The 22,357-nt window shown below is 42.3% G+C and overlaps 1 protein-coding gene across 2 annotated transcripts in view; it reads right to left on the bottom strand.

Annotated features, from left to right (window-relative positions):
• ARL15 (ARF like GTPase 15) overlaps positions 1–22,357 on the bottom strand; it is a 261,182-nt gene that overhangs the window by 160,176 nt on the left and 78,649 nt on the right. For both annotated transcript variants that reach the window (XM_077285177.1, XM_077285169.1), the window contains 2 exons: positions 20,750–20,894; positions 18,806–18,865 (listed from right to left, as the gene is read on the bottom strand). In XM_077285177.1, the coding sequence (XP_077141292.1) occupies positions 18,806–18,865; positions 20,750–20,894 (205 nt within the window). The remainder of the gene's footprint in view (positions 1–18,805; positions 18,866–20,749; positions 20,895–22,357) is intronic.

Genomic DNA, 22,357 nt, shown 5'->3' with positions numbered 1-22,357 from the left:
ATGCAAAAGCAATTATTTTTTATATAAAATTATTATTGTATAAAAGCGCCAAAACATTAAAAAAAAATTATATAAATGAGGTATCGCCGTAATCGTACTGACCAGAAGAATAAGGGTATGCGCACACGCTGCGGATTTTGCTGCGGATCCGCAGCGGATTTGACGCTGCGGATCCGCAGCAGTTTTCCCAAAGTTTACAGTACCATGTAAACCTATGGGGGAAAAAAAACGCTGTGCACATGCTGCGGAAAAATCCGCGCGGAAACGCAGCGGATTATTTTTCGCAGCATGACAATTCTTTCTGCGGATTCCGCAGCGGTTTTCAACATTCACCAGTAGGAAAGTGCAGTTGAAAACCCGCAGAGGAATCCGCAGAAGAAACCGCAATAAAATCCGCAGTGAAAACCGCAGTGGTTTTGCACTGTGGATTTTCCAAATCCGCTGCGGAAAAATCCGCAGCAGAATCCGCAACGTGTGCACATACCCTAAAACTGCTTTATCAATTCCACCACACGTGGAATGGTATAAACGCCCCACCCCAAAGAAATTCATGAATAGGTTTTTATTCATTCTGCCTGACGAAAATTGTAATAAAAAGTGATCAAAAAATGTCATGCCCGAAAATGGTACCAATAAAAAAGTCAACTCGTCCCGCAAAAAACAAGACCTCACATGACTCCGTGGCCCAAAATATGGAAAAATTATAGCTCTCAAAATGTGGTCATGCAAAAACTATTTTTTTACAATAAAAAGTGTCTTTTAGCGTGTGACAGCTGCCAAACATAAAAACCTGATATAAAATCCCCCTATAAATAGTAAATCAACCCCCCTTTATCACCCCTTTAGTTAGGGAAAAATAATAAAATTAAAAAAATATATATTTATTTCCATTTTCCAATTAGGGTTAGGGTTTGGATTACGTTTACGGCTGAGAATAGGGTTAGGGGTGTGTCGGGGTTAGGGTTGGAGTTAGAATTGGGAGGTTTCCACTGTCCAGGCACATCAGGGGCTCTCCAAACGCGACATGGAGGCCAATCTCAATTCCAGCCAATTCTGCATTGAAAAAGTAAAACGGTGCTCCTTCCCTTCTGAGCTCTGCCGTGCGCCTAAACAGGGGTTTACCCCCACATATGGGGTATCAGCGTACTTAGGACAAATTGGACAAACAACTTTTGGGGTCCAATGTCGCCTGTTACCCTTGGAAAAATACAAAATTGGGGGCTTAAAAATCATTTTTGTGGAAAAAATATTTCACGGCTCAGCGTTATAAACTTCTGTGAAGCACCTGGGGGATCAAAGCTCTCACAACACAGCTAGATAAGTTCCTTATGGGTTATACTTTCCAAAATGGTGTCACTTGTGGGGGGTTTCCACTGTTTAGGCACATCAGGGACTCTCCAAACATGACATGGAGTCCTATCAATTCCAGCCAATTCTGCATTGAAAAGTAAAACGGCACTCCTTCCCTTACAAACTCTGCCATGCGCCTAAACAGTGGTTTACACCCACATATGGGGTATCATCGTACTCAGAACAAATTGTACAACAACTTTTGGCATTCAATTTCTCCTGTTACCCATGGTAAAATAAAACAAATTGGAGCTGAAGTAAATTTTTTGTGAAAAAAAGTTAAAAGTTCACTTTTTTTTTTTAAACATTCCAAAAATTCCTGTGAAACACCTAAAGGGTTAATAAACTTCTTGAATGTGGTTTTGAGCACCTTGAGGGGTGCAGTTTTTAGAATGGTGTCACACTTGGGTACTTTCTATCACATAGACCCCTAAAAGTGACTTCAAATGTGATGTGGTCCCTACAAAAAAAAAAAATGGTGTAAAAATGAGAAATTGCTGGTCAAATTTTAACCCTTAAAACTCCCTAACAAAAAAATGTTGGTTCCAAAATTGTGCTGATGTAAAGTAGACATGTGGGAAATGTTACTTATTAAGTATTTTGTAGGAAAATTGCGAACTTTTCAGAATTTTGGCCAAATTTCCATTTTTTTCACAAATAAACGCAAGTCATATCAAATAAATGTTACCACTATCATGAAGTACAATATGTCATGAGAAAACAGTGTCAGAATCACCAGGATCCTTTGAAGCGTTCCAGAGTTATAACCTCAAAAGCACAGTGGTCAGAATTGTAAAAATTGGTCCGGTCATTAACGTGCAAATCACCCTTGGGGATAAAGGGGTTAAATTGCTATATATTTTGGAGGGGGGGGGGGTGATTTGAAATTTTTTAATTGTTTTAATATTTTGAAAAGCATTTTATTTTTCTTATTTTTCACTTGCTTCAATAGTCTCAGATCAGATCGCCTGTGAGTAGCAGAAATGCTCACTTGCTACAAGCACCCAACACCTGGCTGGATTAGTGATGCGCTTCCAGTTCGATTTACATTAAATGCCGCTGTCAGACTGACAGCGGCACCATCAGGGTATGTTTCCACGTTCAGGAAACGCTGCGTGTTTGACGCAGCATCAAACACGCAGCGTCCAGAAGTTACAGCATAGTGGAGGGCACTGACTGGTTCATGTACCTCTCATAGCAGATGTCACCCAACTTTCTCAAAATCCTGAACAAATGAATGTGCCACAAATCGGAATTTACTATATTCCTTTCAGGAGTCTAGGCAAAAGAATGGTGACGGTGAGAAAAACTGGGTAGAAGGAAAGAACTTGGGCTATTTGTTAAGTGTTTTTGTATTTTAGGGGAAAACACTCCAGAATTCTGAATCGCATTCTTTGGAAACCGTAGTGTGTGTGTGGTCAGTCTGTAATATTCTGCCAGATTGCCAAAATCTATTTCATGAATGCCTTGTAGTCAACAACCCAATAAAAAATACTGTCGGCTTCCCAAGTCTGGTTTCTATTTATTTTCTCTTCAATTTCAAAACGAAATACATTTATTTTAAGTATTTCCTATTTCAACCACAAAATATTAAAGAGACACCCAAAACCCCTGTGTCATCTAGGCGTTTGGCATCAGAACGTGTCAAGACATTTGGCATTTACAAAAAAAAGACGTTAATGCCAGATCATAAACAACTGCACACGTCAGGATTCCTCACCGCATATTAGAAAAGGTGACACAGAATGAACTAATAGACAAAACTTAAAAAAAGTCTAAGTCTAAGGGTCACTTCCGTCTGTCTGTCCTTCTGTCTGTGTCACGGAAATCCCAAGTCGCTGATTGGTCGCGGCAAAACAGCCATGACCAATCAGCGACGGGCACAGTCCGGTGGCAAAATGGACGCTCCATACTCCCCTCCAGTCACCGCTCACACAGGGTTAATGGCAGCATTAATGGACCGAGTTATGCCGCGGTGCAACGCACTCCGTTAACGCTGCTATTAACCCTGTGTGACCAACTTTTTACTATTGATGCTGCCTATGCAGCAACAATAGTAAAAAGATCTAATGTTAAAAATAAAAAAAAATTTTTAAAAAAAACCGTTATATACTCACCGTCCGTCGGCCCCTCAGATCCAGAACAGGCCTTTCCCGCTCCTCGCGACATTCCGATGACCGCTCCAAGCATTGCGATCTCGCGAGATGATGATGTAGCGGTCTCACGAGCCCGCTAAGTTATCATCTCGCGAGACCGCAATGCACTCTTCGGACCGGAGCAAGCAAGGAGCATCGGTAAATGCTTCGCCTGGATCCGGGGGCCAACGGAAGGTGAGTATATACCGTAACTTTTTTATTTTAATTTTTTTTTTTTTTTTTTAACAGGGATATGATGCCCACATTGCTATACACTACGTGTGTGGGCTGTGCTATACACTACGTGTGTGGGCTGTGCTATACACTACGTGTGTGGGCTGTGCTATACACTACGTGTGTGGCCTGTGCTATACACTACGTGTGTGGGCTGTGCTATACACTACGTGTGTGGGCTGTGCTATACACTACGTGTGTGGGCTGTGCTATACACTACGTGTGTGGGCTGTGCTATACACTACGTGTGTGGGTTGTGCTATACACTACGTGTGTGGGTTGTGCTATACACTACGTGTGTGGGCTGTGCTATACACTACGTGTGTGGGCTGTTACATACTACGTGAGCTGTGTTATATGCTATGTGGGCTGTTATACACTCCGTGGACTGTGCTATATACTCCATGGGCTGTGTTATATACTACATGGCTGTGCTCTATACTCCGTGGGCTGTGCTATATACTATGTGGCTGTGCTATGTACTACGTGGCTGTGCTATTTACTACGTGGGCTGTTATATACTACATGGCTGTGTTATATACTATGTGACTGGCCACGAACAATCAGCGACAGGCGCAGTCCGGACGCGAATTGGCGCGGGATTTGAACCACGCTTCACTAACTGGTCGTGGTTGGCCGAATCCTGTCTATTCAATGTATTATTCTAAAATCTTCATAAATAAACTATATACATATTCGAGAGTACCCGATGCGTTAGAATCGGCCTACCGTCTAAATAAATTATATATATATATATATATATATATATATATATATACACACATGCACACATACACACACACACACACATATATCTCTCGTGCTGGCAACTTACAGTCACGCCTTTACTTTTTGAAGGAACCATAGCCTGGCACCCTCAAGCACAGAGTTTCCCGTCCTTGCCAATGGCACATGTAAGATTAACGGTAACACAGTGAGGTTGTGTCTGAATAGTGGCACTTACGGTGTACCCCAGCTGTTTAACGGGACAAGTCATCATGTATGATAGCTGTGCGTCTGACATGTTCAAAGTTTAGGTGTTGTCCATACAAGTAGTTGAACGTAGTACTGTAGGCTTCTGTGAAGCATTCATAACCCTCCTCAGTGGAGGTTCTAGAATTGAGGTCTCCACATATACAGCCAGATCTACTGCTCTTAACGGTGTACCCCAGCTGTTTAACAGGACAATCCAGCATGTAATATATCTATGTACATATGTATATTCCATTTAATATATCAATGTCTCCCCCGACAAATTGTCCAGGGCTCCCATACACATTTGCTGCAGATGTCGGTGGATTGGGCAGATGTTCGTATACGTCTTTAGAACATGCCGTCAACATTAGAAGTCCCGTACAAATTGTTGGGGAGTCAATTAAAACATGAAATTAATACACGTTAATAATTTGGAACATTCTGATGCGGGCTTTTCTTTTCGGTGGATTTAATATGGGGGAAGAAAGGTGAGAAATATATTGGGATAGATGGAACGTCAGGTACAATATTGTGGGCTAATTGGGCCAGTTTTTGTTTCAATTCATCCTGGAAGGTGCTTTATTAGCGCAAGGTTTGGGATATTCACTCAGTGATGTGAGAAGAGAGAACTGCTAAATCGGCAGCGGATTAAATAATAATAATAATAATTTTATTTATATAGCGCCAACATATTCCGCAGCGCTTTACAAATTATAGAGGGGACTTGTACAGACAATAGACATTACAGCATAACAGAAATCACAGTTCAAAACAGATACCAGGAGGAATGAGGGCCCTGCTCGCAGGCTTACAAACTATGAGGAAAAGGGGAGACACGAGAGGTGGATGGTAACAATTGCTTTAGTTATTTGGACCAGCCATAGTGTAAGGCTCGGGTGTTCATGTAAAGCTGCATGAACCAGTTAACTGCCTAAGTATGTAGCAGTACAGACACAGAGTGCTATTAACTGCATAAAGTGTATGAGAACATGATGAGAGGAACCTGATTATGGTTTTTTTTGTTTTTTTGAATGGGCCACACAGGGATAGTTAGGTTAATGCGTTGATGCGGTAGGCCGGTCTGAACAAATGAGTTTTTAGGGCACACTTAAAACTGTGGGGATTGGGGATTAATCGTATTAACCTAGGTAGTGCATTCCAAAGAATCGGCGCAGCACGTGTAAAGTCTTGGAGATGGAAGTGGGAGGTTCTGAATATTGAGGATGCTAACCTCAGGTCATTAGCGGAGCGGAGGGCATGGGTAGGGTGGTAGACTGAGACCAGAGAGGAGATGTAGGGTGGTGCTGAGCCATGGAGTGCTTTGTGGATGAGGGTAGTAGTTTTGTACTGGATTCTGGAGTGGATGGGTAACCAGTGTAATGACTGGCACAAGGTAGAGGCATCGGTGTAAAGGTTGGTGAGGAATATGATCCTGGCTGCAGCATTCAGGACAGATTGGAGCGGGGAGAGTTTGGTAAGAGGGAGGCCGATTAGTAGAGAGTTACAATAGTCCAGACGAGAATGAATAAGTGAGACAGTAAAAGTTTTTGCAGAGTCGAAAGTAAGAAAAGGGCAAATTCTAGAAATGTTTTTGAGATGCAGATAAGAGCGAGCGAGCCAGTGATCGGATGTGGGGGGTGAATGAAAGCTCGGAATCAAGGATGACCCCAAGGCAGCGGGCATAGAGCGATTTTCCAGATGGGGTAGTGGTTCACAGATTCCCTATAAGATGGGTGATCAAAGTAGCTAGTATACGCCTTTATACCAACATACAGTTGTGATAAAAAGTGGAGACTGACAAATTTTGGTTTTCACAAAGTTTGCTTTAGTATTTTAAGATCTTTTAGTCTGATATATGGTAAATAAGTTTGCAGAAAATACAGGGATTGGACTGCAGGAGACCACGGTAAAGTTATATTCTTGGATGATGCCCCCTTCTGACTGTTTGGTACAGGTGAGAACGCCCATGAGTTCAGTATCATGCCAACATTCATGCATCCAGAGACCATTCATGTGTGGGGGATTTTCATCCATGGGAGTGGGCTCACTCATACGTCTGCCTAGGATTGTACCATAAATATAGAATGGGATCTAAACCTCCTCCAAAAACAACTTCTCCCAAGGAGCCAAGAGAGATGTGGAGATGAACAATGCTTTATCCGGAATGATAAAAACCATATCAGAAAGCAAAAGTGATAACTATGACCCTGAACAAAAAAATTAATTGAAATTTTGGTCCATGGCCAGGAAACTCCCCAGATCTCAAACCCCTTGAGAACCTGTGGTCAAACTTCAAAAAGCGAGAAGACAAACACAAATTGTGACAAACTCCAAGCATTGATTGGGTAAGAGTGGGTTATGATCAGTCAGGATTTTTTCCAGATGCCGATATCCATCTGCCAGGGGGAATTGCATAAGTCCTGAAAAATAAGGGTCTACACTGGAAAAAATTAGTCTTTACGTAAATTTTTTATGTATTTGTCAATAAAAATTATGAAATGACGACAATTGTAAATCAGAAATTACAGAAACATTCAACTAAAAAAAAAAAAAAAAAAAAAAGGTCTAGAAATACTGAAGCAGCAAACTTTGTGAAAACCAAAATGTGCGCCAAACTAAACCACATTATCCGAGCACGTTCACTTATCACTAGTATTACGGTAACATGAATTGTGAGATTTAAGCACAGATCTTCAAGACAGTCGGAATTTGATAAGTAATTTTCTCAATTAAACTATGGACAGTTCAAAAGGAGAAGAAATTATATATTAAAAAAAAAAAAAGATGGTTCCATGACAATTCTCTTTGATCAACAAACCCAATTTCAGTATAACCTCCCTGACACAGGAGAAGCTCAATGCTCAGTCCAGACCCTTTATATGCTCATTAAACCACTGATATGGGTGACAAATTGTTCAGAAGTATGTGAAGGCTCGAGAGAAAAAAAAAAAAAAAAGAAAGAAAGATTATGTTATGCAATAGAAATAGGCAAAAGACAAATTTTCAGCAGCTCGCTGAACCAATACTGGAAGCAAAGCCCAAATTCTAGGTTTAAATTCACATATTTGTTGTTACATACGGTACTGTATCATAGTAAATGGTGGACAGAACCTTCACCAAAAGAAGTAGTCACTCCCTAAGGAATTGCCCTCAAAAGACCCCACGAGATCTAAAACAATAAGGGTTAGCAAGTGGCAGGCTCTCACACAGATCGGCTAGCCCTGTCCAAGGCGCGTTACTTGCCGTCTGGTCCCTTGACGTTCCACTGCAGCCAAGTATGGTGGTTGGCCCCTCTTGGTGATCTGGAAGCAGCCACAATGCTGTAATATAATGGGCTTGTGAGTGGAATGATGCTAGAGGGACTACCCGATCTGTGCGAGAGCCTAGCACTTGCCAACCCTTATTGTTTTGGGTCTTATGCATATGATTGTTTTGGGGGTGTCTGCTTTCCCTGGTGAAGGGTCCATCTGTCCTGCTGCATTCTATTGCCACTTGATTTTACATGTATAGCTGCCTGGACTATTTAAATTGGCTTTTTTATGAACTGTGACTAGGGCTTATTGCTGGAGTAGAGCTAAGGCTGTGTGCACACGTTCAGGATTTTTCGCATTTTTCAGCAGTTTTCCGCTATAAAAACGCGATAAAACCGCTTAAAAAACGCTTACATTAACCCCTTCCCGACCTTTGACGCCACGTAGGCGTCATGAAAGTCGGTGCCAATCCGACCCATGACGCCTATCTGGCGTCATGGAATGATCGCGTCCCTGCAGATCGGGTGAAAGGGTTAACTCCAATTTCACCCGATCTGCAGGGACAGGGGGAGTAGTACTTTAGCCCAGGGGGGGCGGCTTTGCCCCCACGTGACTACGATCGCTCTGATTGGCTGTTGCACTTTCAACAGCCAATCAGAGCAATTTGCAATATTTCACCTATGAAAATGGTGAAATATTGCAATCCAGCCATGGCCGATGCTGCAATATCATCGGCCATGGCTGGAAATCCAGATCTGCCCCCCCCCCACCGCCACCGATCTCCTCCCCAGTCCTCCGTTCTGTCCCGTACTCCCCTCCGTCCGCCTGTCCGCTCCCCCCGTGCTCCGATCCACCCCCCCTGTGCTCCGATCCACCCCCCCCCCACCCCCTCATACTTACCGATCCTCCCGGAGTCCGTCCGTCTTCTCCCTGGGCGCCGCCATCTTCCAAAATGGCGGGCGCATGCGCAGTGCGCCCGCCGAATCTGCCGGCCGGCAGATTCGTTCCATGTACATTTTGATCACTGTGATAAAACCTATCACAGTGATCAAAATAAAAAAAAATAGTAAATGAAACCCCCCCTTTATCACCTCCATAGGTAGGGACAATAATAAAATAAAGAAAATATATTTTTTTTCCACTAGGGTTAGAACTAGGGTTAGAACTAGGGTTAGGGTTAGGGGTAGGGTTATCGTTAGAATTAGGCTATGTGCACACGGTGCGGATTTGGCTGCGGATCCGCAGCGGATTGGCCGCTGCGGATTCGTAGCAGTGTTCCATCAGGTTTACAGTACCATGTAAACCTATGGAAAACCAAATACGCTGTGCCCATGGTGCGGAAAATACCGCACGGAAATGCTGCGTTGTATTTTCCGCAGCATGTCAATTCTTTGTGCAGATTTCGCAGCGTTTTACACCTGTTCCTCAATAGGAATCCGCAGGTGAAATCCGCATAAAAAACACTGGAAATCCGCGGTAAATCCGCAGGTAAAACGCAGTGCCTTTTACCTGCGGATTTTTCAAAAATGGTGCGGAAAAATCTCACACGAATCCGCAACATGGGCACATAGCCTTAGGGTTGGAATTAAGGCTAGGGTTGGAAATAGGGTTAAGAATAGGCTTGTGGTTAGGGTTATGGTTAGGGGTGTGTTGGGGTTAAAGTTGTGGTTAGGGTTGGGGTTAGGGATTAGGGTTGGGGTTAGGGATTAGGGTTAGGGATTAGGGTTGTGGTTAGGGGTGTGTTGGGGTTAGGGTTGTGATTAGGGTTATGGCTAGAGTTGGGATTAGGGTTAGGGGTGTGTTGGGGTTAGTGTTGGAGTTAGAATTGAGGGGTTTCCACTGTTTAGGCACATCAGAAGTCTCCAAACGCAACATGGCGCCACCATTGATTCCAGCCAATCTTGCGTTCCAAAAGTCAAATGGTGCTCCCTCCCTTCCGAGCCCCGACGTGCGCCCAAACAGTGGTTTTCCCCCACATATGGGGTACCAGCATACTCAGGACAAACTGGGCAACAATTATTGGGGTCCAATTTCTCCTGTTACCCTTGCGAAAATAAAAAATTTCTTGCTAAAACATAATTTTAGAGGAATGAAAAATTATTTTATATTTTCACAGCTCTGCGTTATAAACTTCTGTGAAGCACTTGGGGGTTCAAAGTGCTCACCACACATCTAGATAAGTTCCTTGGGGGGTCTAGTTTCCAAAATGGGGTCACTTGTGGGGGGTTTCTACTGTTTAGGCACATCAGGGGCTCTGCAAATGCAATGTGACACCCGCAGACCATTCCATCAAAATCTGCATTTCAAAACGTCACTGCTTCCCTTCCGAGCCCCGATGTGTGCCCAAACAGTGGTTTACCCCCACATATGGGGTACCAGCGTACTCAGGACAAACTGGACAACAACTATTAGGGTCCAATTTCTCCTGTTACCCTTGGGAAAATAAAAAATTGTGGGCTAAAAAATCATTTTTGAGAAAAGAAAAATTATTTTTTATTTTCACGGCTCTGCGGTATAAACTTCTGTGAAGCACCTGGGGGTTTAAAGTACTCACCATGCATCTAGATAAGTTCCTCGGGGGGTCTAGTTTCCAAAATGGGGTCACTTGTAGGGGAGCTCCAATGTTTAGGCACACAGGGGCTCTCCAAACGCGACATGGTGTCCGCTAACGATTGGAGCTAATTTTCCATTCAAAAAGTCAAATGGCGCGCCTTCCCTTCCGAGCCTTGCCGTGCACTTAAACAGTGGTTTACCCCCACATATGAAGTATCTGCGTACTCAGGAGAAATTGCCCAACAAATTTTAGGATCCATTTTATCCTGTTGCCCATGTAAAAATGAAAAAATTGAGGCTAAAAGAAATTTTGTGTGGAAAAAAAGTACTTTTTCATTTTTACGGATCAATTTGTGAAGCACCTGAGGGTTTAAAGTGCTCACTATGCTGCTAGATTAGTTCCTTGGGGGGGTCTAGTTTCCAAAATGGGGTCACTTGTGGGGGAGCTCCAATGTTTAGGCACACGGGGGCTCTCCAAACGCGACATGGTGTCCGCTAAAGATTGGAGCCAATTTTTCATTCAAAAAGTCAAATGGCGCTCCTTCGCTTCCAAGCCCTGCCGTGCGCCCAAACAGTGGTTTACCCCCACATATGAGGTATCAGCGTACTCAGGACAAATTGGACAACAACGTTCGTGGTCCAGTTTCTCCTTTTACCCTTGGGAAAATAAAAAAAATTGTTGTTAAAAAATCATTTTTGAGACTAAAAAGTTAATTGTTCATTTTTTCCTTCCATGTTGCTTTTGCCGTTGTGAAACACCTGAAGGGTTAATAAACTTCTTGAATGTGGTTTTGATCACCTTGAGGGTTGCAGTTTTTAGAATGGTGTCACTTTTGGGTATTTTCAGCCACATAGACCCCTCAAACTGACTTCAAATGTGGTCCCTAAAAAAAATGGTTTTGTAAATTTTGTTGTAAAAATGAGAAATCACTGGTCAAATTTTAACCCTTATAACTTCCTAGCAAAAAAAAATTTTGTTTCCAAAATTGTGCTGATGTAAAGTAGACATGTGGGAAATGTTATTTATTAACTATTTTGTGTCACATAACTCTCTGGTTTAACAGAATAAAAATTCAAAATGTGAAAATTGCGAAATTTTCAAAATTTTCACCAAATTTCCGTTTTTTTCACAAATAAACTCAGAAATTATCGACCTAAATTTACCACTAACATGAAGCCCAATATGTCACGAAAAAACAGTCTCAGAACCGCTAGGATCCGTTGAAGCGTTCCTGAGTTATTACCTCATAAAGGGACACTGGTCAGAATTGCAAAAAACGGCCAGGTCATTAAGGTCAAAATAGGCTGGGTCATGAAGGGGTTAAGCATCCTATTAGAAAGCAATCTGCAATTTTTGTGCACATGTTGCTTTTTTTTCCTGCAAAAAAAACACACCGCGGAAAAAGACGCAGCATGTTCATTAATTTTGCGGTTTTTTTGCGTTTTTGTCACTATTACTGAATTGGGGAAGCTCCGGAAAAAAATGCGAAAAATCCGCAAAAAAAAAAAAACCCACGCAAAAAACGCATGCGGATTTCCTGCAGAAAAAGTCCGGTTTTGTTCAGGAAATTTCTGCAAAGAATCCTGACGTGTGCACATAGCCTTAAAATCCAGAAAACTCATGCGCTAGGGCTTATTTTCTGGAAAGTGCTTTGCGGGGAGGGGCAGAGCACTTGTGAAGATTGACGGTTCAGATTGGCAGTATGGACACGCCACTGGTCCAAACTGTGCACTTTCACAACTTGCAAGCACAGGTAGCTTTGCCTCTGCAGCAGGGGCACTGAAGCTGGGAGAGAGGGGGTGAATTCAGCAGTCCGGCCAGTTTCAGAGCGGCACACGCAGTCTCCAAACCACAGATACTCCAAGTGTGCTCTCTGTGCCTACGGGATACCGGGTAAGGAGCTAATTTTTAATAAGTAAGTTGCTTGTTTTTACAAAGTGTTTTTTTTCCATATATACACACACTATAATTAATATGTGTATATATATATATATTTTTTTTTTATTATTTATTTATTTATTTTTTTTTTTTATTTATATATATTTTTTTTTGTCTTGGCATAGTGACCAAGTATTTTATTTAGCCAAGAGCTTTTTGCAAAACTGAAACAAATCTGTCAAAGCTACTGCTCGATAGCGCTCCATCATCCTCCACAGTGTGGAGAGAAGAGACAGCAGCTAAAGTCTCAGGGAGGGAAAGGAAATAGGAGCAGGATAGCAGTTGTGCTGATAAACAAGCTTCAGAATCAGGCCCCTGGATAAAACGCAGATCTCACAATGTGAAACTTGGATCAGACTGCATATCAGGGGTCTGAAAATGAATGAAGGAATGGATAAAGAATGCAAGATGAACCTGGGCAATTTTTTTTTTTTTTTTAACTATAACTAGAGGAAAGCACCAACATATGTAAAAGAAAAATCAATAGTGTTCATAGCTTTTTTTTTTTTTTTTTTTTTTTTTAAAGAAAAAAAATTACATCATATGCTGCATATGGCACCTCGGCCTCAGAAACCCACTAATCTAGACCAAAATGTTGTCATAGTCCTACTATAAGTAGAATTAGACTCATTTTTGGTAAAGTTCTCTCCCTCATGTTTGGTGGGTGTACAGCAACAATACTTTCCTACGATCACTTCAGGATATGTAGTGATTCCACAGCGGACATGGTCTTAACCACACCAGTTTATAAAGCTCTTGGCAGCAGAGCTGAAAGGCTCATCATGGACACTATTATAAGTGTGTCCACATTTTCTCTCAGAAAGTGGCTCAAGAGAAAAGTATTTAGTCAAAATACAGGCCTCCATGCCGTAAGATCAAAGAGTAACCCAATACGTACGGCTCAGAAGAGCCATTGGTGGCACATTTCCAGACAGTTACAAATGATTTCTGAATACTTCAGCATGTCATCCTTCATTATGGCGTCTGCACACACGGTGGAATAGTTCTCCTCACAAATATTTCAGCCACCCCAGTGTGAGGGGCTTAACAGTTTTAACCAGAGACTTCATGTGTCAAGACACGTGTCCGGACACCCATGTAAACCTCTGATGGAACTACATAAAGAGATCAATACTTTATCAGACTGGTTTTCAATTATTTCAATTTTTTTTATATTGTCCCTCAAGTACAGCAAGAACACCGTAAAAACTCCTAAGAGATGCACTGCTTTTCTCTCTCTCTCTCTGCGGTGTTCAGAGAGATGCAACTGGAAATTTTCAAAATTAATTTTATTTAGGTCATCCTGGATATTATTCTATTCATTATAAGCAAATATTTTTTAGTCCCAGTAGGAGACTTGGTATTCGGAGACAATAATGCCTGTTAGGTGTTATAATGATTGGCCTCTTGGATAGGCTAATAGGCATTTAGTAATGGCTGGTCAAAAGGGGTTTTTACTAGGCCTCAGGCTGCCATAGCACCCATCTGTCACCCTAACATCACCTGCCATTGACACTAATGGGCTGACATAAGGAGCACTGTCCCAATGTCAAAGTCTTTAGGTGCTGAGGTCTTTATTGAGGTTAAGAGGGGGTAAATAGAAATCATATTCAATATTTATTATAATTAGATATATGCATCTACTATATAATCGTCGAATTCTGTCTGTTTGCCTGAAAAGGAAATCCCCCGTCACTGATTTGGTCGCGGGCAGCTGGCGTGACCAATCAGCGACAGGCGTAGTTCGGCCGCGAATTGGCACGGGATTTGAACCACGCTTCGCTGATTGGTCGCCATTTTACCCGGAAATCCTGTGTATTCATTGCATTATTCTTAAATCTTCATAAATACACTACATGCATATTCTACCCGATGCATTAGAATCCGGCCACCATCTAGTAATATACTGTATATATATATACATAGGTGTGTGTGTGTGCGTGTGTGTGCGTGTGTGTGCGTGTGTGTGCGTGTGTGTGCGTGTGTGTGCGTGTGTGTGCGTGTGTGTGCGTGTGTGTGCGTGTGTGTGCGTGTGTGTGCGTGTGTGTGCGTGTGTGTGCGTGTGTGTGCGTGTGTGTGCGTGTGTGTGCGTGTGTGTGCGTGTGTGTGCGTGCACACACGTACATTCCCACAGCCGGCCACGTAGGATATAGCACAGCCACGTAGGATATAGCACAGCCACGTAGGATATAGCACAGCCACGTAGGATATAGCACAGCCACGTAGGATATAGCACAGCCACGTAGGATATAGCACAGCCACGTAGGATATAGCACAGCCACGTAGGATATAGCACAGCCACGTAGGATATAGCACAGCCACGTAGGATATAGCACAGGCCACATAACACAGACAGCCAGGTAGTATATAGCAGCCACGTAGTATATAACACAGTCACGTAGTAAATAACACAGACAGCCACGTAGTATATAGCACAGCCACGTAGTATATAGCACAGCCCACGTAACACAGACAGCCAAGTAGTACATAGCAGCCACGTAGTACATAGCACAGGCCACAAAACACAGACAGCCAAGTAGTATATAGCGCCCACGCAGTATATAACACCGCCCACGCAGTATATAGCAGTGTGGGCACCATATCCCTGTTAAAAAAAAAAGAAGTTATATACTCACCCTCCAGCATCCACCGAAGCGGTCCCGATGAGCGCGATGCTGCCGCCAGCTTCCATTCCCAGTGATGCATTGCGAAATTACCCAGATGACTTAGCGGTCTCTAAGTTTTAATCACCTTATCCCTTAAGTTGGGGCCATTTACTCTCTAGGTAATCTGGTAGTATGATTTCTTATCACTTAAGGGTTTTGTTAAACCCCCAGTTTTCTAACTGAGAATAGGGACAAGGGTTGTCTTTGAGAAACCATCCTTTACAGATTTTGTACAATGGACAGTCTCAATTAAAGAAATAAATTAAAGTAAATTTATAAAAAATATATAATAATGAATACAAATCTAAAGAGCAAAGTTGAAGATTTTTTTTTATCAATATCAATTAAATTTGAGAGTTATGAAAAGCATACAAAAAAGAAAACAATCCAAATGATTTATTAGGAATCATGAAACCATTAACTTTCTTTATTTTTGCATTTCTTCTAACGATACCATCATTTTCTTTTCGGCCTTTTGCACAGGACCCTCCCAGGAGTCCGACTCGTTCACACCATTTCCTCTGGTGTGGCAGCTTCTCCAGAACAGGACGGTGTTAATAATTCCCTTGTGGTCTGGTGGGATCTGTCAGCACATGACCTGATAACTTCCTCTCTCTAAGAGACCAGTAGCCGTGTAGTGACAAGTGATACGTGCCCCTCGGACCCCCAGTGTTATTTCTAGTGGACACAGCCCCCACGTCCAATAAAGATGTATGGGAAGAAGGACCTGACGTATGTCTCAGCCTGGAACAGGAGGAACAGCTCTTTCCTGAGAGATTTGCCAGGACTGGATGCAACACCAGGGAGCAAAATATTATATTATACATTATATTATATATTAGTTTTTTTGTTTGTTTGTTTTTTACAAACCCGCTGGTCCATCCCTAACCAAAAACAAATATGCAAATGAAATATGGAGACACGTCTGATTTTCAAATCATACAAATTTAACTGAAAAGATCTGCAAAAATAAAAAATAAAATACAGGACAGTGCAATCCTGCCATCCTTGATGCATCCCTGTGCTGACACTTTTCCACTGACTGATTGATGGAGCTTTCCCAAGCTTCTTTGAACAGCTTTTGTTTTTGTTTTTTTCTTATGAGAAAAACATATGACACGTGGATGCTAAAAGCAGACATGTACCTAAAACATGAACCCGATACAGAACAATGTAGAAAATTGGTCTTTTTGAGAGCAAAAGAAAAAAATATAGATTGTAATAATTTGGCAAAGTCATCATGAATTTAACCCCTTCATGACCTTGGGATTTTTCGTTTTTCCGTTTTCGTTTTTCGCTCCCCTCCTTCACAGAGCCATAACTTTTTTATTTTTCCGTCAATTTGGACATGTGAGGGCTTATTTTTTGCGGGACGAGTTGTACTTTTGAACGACATCATTGGTTTTACCATGTCGTGTACTAGAAAACGGGAAAATAATTCCAAGTGCAGTGAAATTGCAAAAAAAGTGCAATCCCACACTTGTTTTTTGCTTGCCTATTTTGCTAGGTTCACTAAATGCTAAAACTGACCTGCCATTATGATTCTCCAGGTCAGTACGAGTTCATAGACACCTCACATGTCTAGGTTATGTTTTACCTAAGTGGTGAAAAAAAATTCCAAACTTTGCAAAAAAAAAAAAAAAAAAAAATTGCGCCATTTTCCGATACTCGTAGCGTCTCCATTTTTCGTGATCTGGGGTCAGGTGAGGGCTTATTTTTTGCGTGCCGAGCTGGCGTTTTTAATTATAGCATTTTGGTGCAGATACGTTCTTTTGATCGCCCGTTATTACATTTTAATGCAATGTCGCGGCGACCAAAAAAACGTATTTCTGGCGTTTCGATTTTTTTTCTCATTACGCCATTTAGCGATCAGGTTAATGCTTTTTTTTTATTGATAGATCGGGCGATTCTGAACGCGGCGATACCAAATATGTGTAGGTTTGATTTTTTTTTTATTGATTTATTTAGGATGGGGCGAAAGGGGGGTGATTTAAACTTTTATGTTTTTTTTATTTTTTTCACATTTTTAAAAACTTTTTTTTTTCACTTTTGCCATGCTTCTATAGCCTCCATGGGAGGCTAGAAGCAGGCACAGCCCGATCGGCTCTGCTACATAACAGCGATCATCAGATCGCTGTTATGTAGGAGAATTGCAGGTGTGCTGTGAGCGCCGACCACATGGTGGCGCTCACAGCCACCGGCGATCAGTAACCATAGAGGTCTCAAGGACCTCTATGGTTACCATTCAGAAGCATCGCCGACCCCCGATCATGTGACGGGGGTCGGCGATGACGTCATATCCGGCCGCCCGGCCGGATGCGGTAGTTAAATGCCGCTGTCTGCGATTGACAGCGGCATTTAACTAGTTAATAGGCGCGGGCAGATCGCGATTCTGCCCGCGCCTATTGCGGGCACATGTCAGCTGTTCAAAACAGCTGACATGTCCCGGCTTTGATGCGGGCTCACCGCGGAGCCCTGCATCAAAGCAGGGGAGCTGACCTCGGACGGTATAGTACGTCCGAGGTCAGTAAGGGGTTAATATAGGATCAACAGCAGAAATTTGAGGCCGACACCAGATTTTTCCACAAATTAATCTACCTGCTTCTTGGTGGGAAAACAAAGAAAAAAATATTTATAATAATAATAATACCATGCTCCCAATTATTAAGGACAAAAATCTGAGCGGAGTTTTTTCATGATGTACATGAAAATCTCACTGACCTGCATTACAGGAGGATTGTCCTGAGACCTGCCACAGAGATTTAGGCTGGGGCACCAATGCAGCTTTGATAGCGACACTGGTTATACGGATAAAGATCTCGGTATGACACAGAATAGCGCAGTGAAGTTGTTCATGCTGTGAACCTCAAGGAACAACAACTGTGACAATTAATGGAGATATCCAGGACTTTAAAAAAAATAAATATAGGCAACATCCTGACTGTTGTACCTGGCGTCAGTCATTGACTGCTCCTGCCAGAGATTCAGCTGTTCCCCGTGAACAGAGCAGCGGTTTCTCTTCCTGTTGACAGGGCAGGACTACAGGTGTCATGCTGACTGACAGCAGACGGGGGAAGCTGGCTGCCAATCAGAATAACACCAGTAGTTCTGCTCTGTCAACAGGAAGACAAACTGCTGCTCTGTTCACGGGGAGCAGCTGAATCTCTGGCAGGAGCGGTCTCAATGACTGACGCCGGGTACAACAGGCAGGTAGTTGCCACTGTGAGCAACTACATGCCTTTTTTTTTTTTTTTTTTTTTTTTTTTAAGTCACAAAGTTATGCCAAGTGGAATTTTTGTGACTTGCTTCTCAAAGTCGCAGCACCTTCGGGGGTCGCACTGTGACCCCATCCGCCTGCACGATCTCTGACCACATGCCAAGTGTCGCAGTCAAATTCGTCATGTAGCCCCAGCTTTAATTGTGGAATAAATTATAGTGGAATTTTAAGTCCAAGGCTCAAAATATGCAGACACAGTTAGATCATTGGGTCTTTAGGGCAAGGCAGCTGACGAGCAATACAAGAAAAAAAAATTAATGAAAAAAATACAAGGATACAAGTAGATGAGTTTTTGGAAAAAGGGGAACATGAAATATTCCAAGACTATAGATGGTCAGTGTGTCAAAGCTCTCCATGGAGTGATACGACAAATGTACACAAAGCTGAGAATTCCCACACAACACCCAGGAGAAATGTCCCCGTACCTCCGAGCTCTTTCACATTGAGAATGGCACTCTGGAATGGAACGGCTTTTATACTGAAACCTGAAATATAAGGAGAACATACAATGAGGAGCAGGTAACACACCAACAACGCCGAGCAGAAGTCACAGACCTCCCCTAGCTCACATCCATTCTACATTCATTGTCTGAGAGAATTAATCAAATTTAGAAAATAAATCCTCCAGCTACAAAGAGAATATTAACTCCCAAGGGATCGGGAAATGTTTCATTTTAGCACCCTCCGACATATCTTTTATTTTTCCGTCCAGAGACTTATGATATCATTCATTTAGCTTTAGAATATACTGGAAGATGTTAAAAAAAAAAAAAGATTCCACGTGGGTTGGAAAAAAAAACAAAAAAAACCACAAACTGAAATTCTAACATTGTTTTCATGGGTTCTGCTTTTAGGCCATTGATTGCATGGTAAAAATGACTTGGTAACATTCTCCAGATTAGTACGAATACGGCGAATTGTCCACTACTTGGACAGCTTCTTGTTACACCCCCGTGCGTGGCCCTGATAAGATAAAAAAGCTTAAACTTATCTCCTGTGCCGCCACCACTCGTGCAATGTTGTGTCACATGATGCCGGCATCCAATCAGCCCTGGCGTCACTGTCCGCGCCTTTGGACAAAACATGAAGAGGAAGTCAGAGATCATTCGCAGCTCGGACTTCCTCTTCATGTTCGATTTGTCCAAAGGCGCGGACAGTGAAGCCAGTGCGGATTGTGCGCTGGTGTTACGACACCGCACGAGAGCCCCGAGGAGAGCAAATGCCGACACCACAGGAGCGGCACCGACACAGAAGGGGAGTATCAGTTTTATTATTTTATGGGGGGCAAACATGGTGATCAAGAAGGGGTTGTCATAGTAGTGGACAACCCCTTTAAAAACCATTCCATTTTCCTACTGCATAACGTCTATTTTTCTGTCAATGGAGCTGCAAGCCAACTTGTTTCTGTGTTATGAGCTGATGTTTTCATTGATACCACAGTGAGGCGCATAAGATGTTTTGATCTTGGTTTCTCTGTATGGGTCAATTTTTTATTTTGACAGATCGGAATTGTATGAAAGAGGCGATGCAATTTTTTTATTCTTAAGTTCTTGATTTTATTTTTAATTATGGTAATTATTTACTGTATTTTTTTTTTACTTTTTTTTTAGTCCTCTCATGATATTTTAACCTGCAATAGTTTGATTGTTTGTACTATTTACTGCAATACCACAGTAATGCTGTATATAGTGAAAATCAGTGTCTACTATGAAGCTCAGCCTGAGCCTGGGCTTCACCAGAGGACAAAGATGGCCTCCACGGGGGCCTTCAATTGTACTGTATAGTGTACTGGCGACTGCTTTAGTCCAATAATGATAGCAGATTATTATTATTATTATTATTATTATTGTTTATTTATATAGCACCATTAATTCCATGGTGCTGTACATGAGAAGGGGTTACATCAAAATACAAATATCACTTACAGTAAACAAAACTAACAATGACAGACTGGTACAGATCTCTTAAGCAATGAGTGCAGCGCTTACAAGCTCTTTCCAAGAGGTTGTAAGCGCTGCTCTACAGCTGTCCGGTTCGTTACCTCTGGCTGGCATCACTGCCCCTGCTCTCCCTTGATACTACAGAGGCAAAGTGGTCTCTGCTTGCAGAATTGGAAAGAGCACAACCATGCCGAACTTTGAACCAAGAGAGCACCATCCTCGTGCCAAGGAGGAAGCAGGAAGGCAGAGGAGCTGTGTGCGCCTGACAGACAAAAGCTTTAAGGCTATGGAAACATTTTTTTTATGAATTTCCAATAATGAGTCAGTGATGCAGCGCCAAATTCGGCAGGTGATGGATACCACTGGCTGTCATTAGCAGACCAGAGACATAATACATACATCGGACTGTAGAAGAGCGGTTTCCGTTACCTGTGGTAGGCACAATATTGTCTTGGCTTTCACAGCACAGTTGTGTTAGGAGACTCGTCTTCCCCGATCCCGAGAGTCCTACACAAACTATATCATATTCAGGCCGAGGAGGTGGAGGACCCTTACAACAGAGGGCTCGAAAACACTGTAAAAACAATCAGAAAAGACATGAGCAATAACAAAAGCTTCATATGGAGCATGTTCAGCGCACGTGTGTCATGTCACCAAGAAAACTGCCCCAAGCAAATATCAGAAATTCGCAGACGCATCAGGGAAACATTGCACTTTATATGACTTTTAGGAACAAAACATAATGGAGTCCGATAAATCCGTAAAAAGGTAATTGATTTTTAAAGATCAGGTCATAAAATTGACAAAACAAAAGACACAACCAAGACCAAGGAAATACACATTTATTTGTGGTCTACAATTTTTAACCCGTCATTTACTTTCCAGAATGGTCTCCAGACCTCAGCCCTCCTCAATGTACTTCCTGCCTCCACTAGCAATGACTGCCAGATCAAGGCCATCTAAAACAAGCAGGTTACGCTTCTGCTGTAGGCTTCCTGCCTTTGTGGCACCAGAATGAACACAATGTCCACTGCTAAGACCGTTCATTGAGTATTTGGTGAGATTTTTACCTCAGTATTTGTAAGCCAGAACCAGGAGTGGAGCAATCTGAGGAAAAGTATAATAGAAACACGTCACCACTTCTGCATTTTTTTACCCACTCCTTTGGCTTACCAATACTGACCAAATACTCACCATGTGAACAGGGCATTATAGCACAGAAGTGACCACTGTGACTACGGAGGGGATGTGCGCCTGAGTATCTTCTATAGGTCATTAGGAGCAGTAGTGCGCATGTGTGAACATGGCTCCAACAGATTGTGAAGATCGAGCATGAACACAACCGTGCCGAAGAACAAGACGCCTGCTGGTTGTTTTATGTTGTTTTTTAAGTCCCTGTCAGTACATTAGTAATGTGTCTGGTGCTGGTGGTCCCATATGCTCCAGAGCTCGATCCCTGATCCTTGGATGTGGGTTGGTTCCTGCTACTCGAAAGACAATAAGAATCGGTAAACTACAAGTGGATGCCGGCACAGGACATACTAGGTGGACGTTCTGAGATTAAACGGTTATCCCCATCATCACAAATTGGCGTTTCAGGCAATACTGCCCTTAGTCACAGCATAATAAAAACACATTACAACACAATATATAAAAGGCACATAACAAAAGGCTACAACCAATCACAATACATGTCACTGGACAAAGACACACACCCTGCCCAACCTGAGTGTTAAACAAATGTTATAGCCACTAAGTCTATATACAATATTGCAAATACAAATTGTAAGAATACAACAAACGCGCGTCGGGGCTGCACATCACGCAGGTACATTCATGAGTAAGCTGTTCCTCTACCTGTCTGCTTGGTGTCTCATTTGAATATTTTGGCCATGTAGTGTGGCAGGGCTGTATATGATACCCTCTTTGGTCTGGGACGTACGTGCAATTATTAAGATCACAGGGTGCCAATTGACTTTACATTGATACACTTGATATTGGCGGTCGTATCTCATTTGCACCATATATTTTATATTG

The sequence above is a fragment of the Ranitomeya variabilis genome, chromosome 1 (genome assembly GCF_051348905.1).
Source record: "Ranitomeya variabilis isolate aRanVar5 chromosome 1, aRanVar5.hap1, whole genome shotgun sequence".
Lineage (NCBI taxonomy): Eukaryota > Metazoa > Chordata > Amphibia > Anura > Dendrobatidae > Ranitomeya > Ranitomeya variabilis.
Note: the sequence above shows the minus strand (reverse complement) of the source record. Positions and strands in the feature narration are given on the sequence as shown.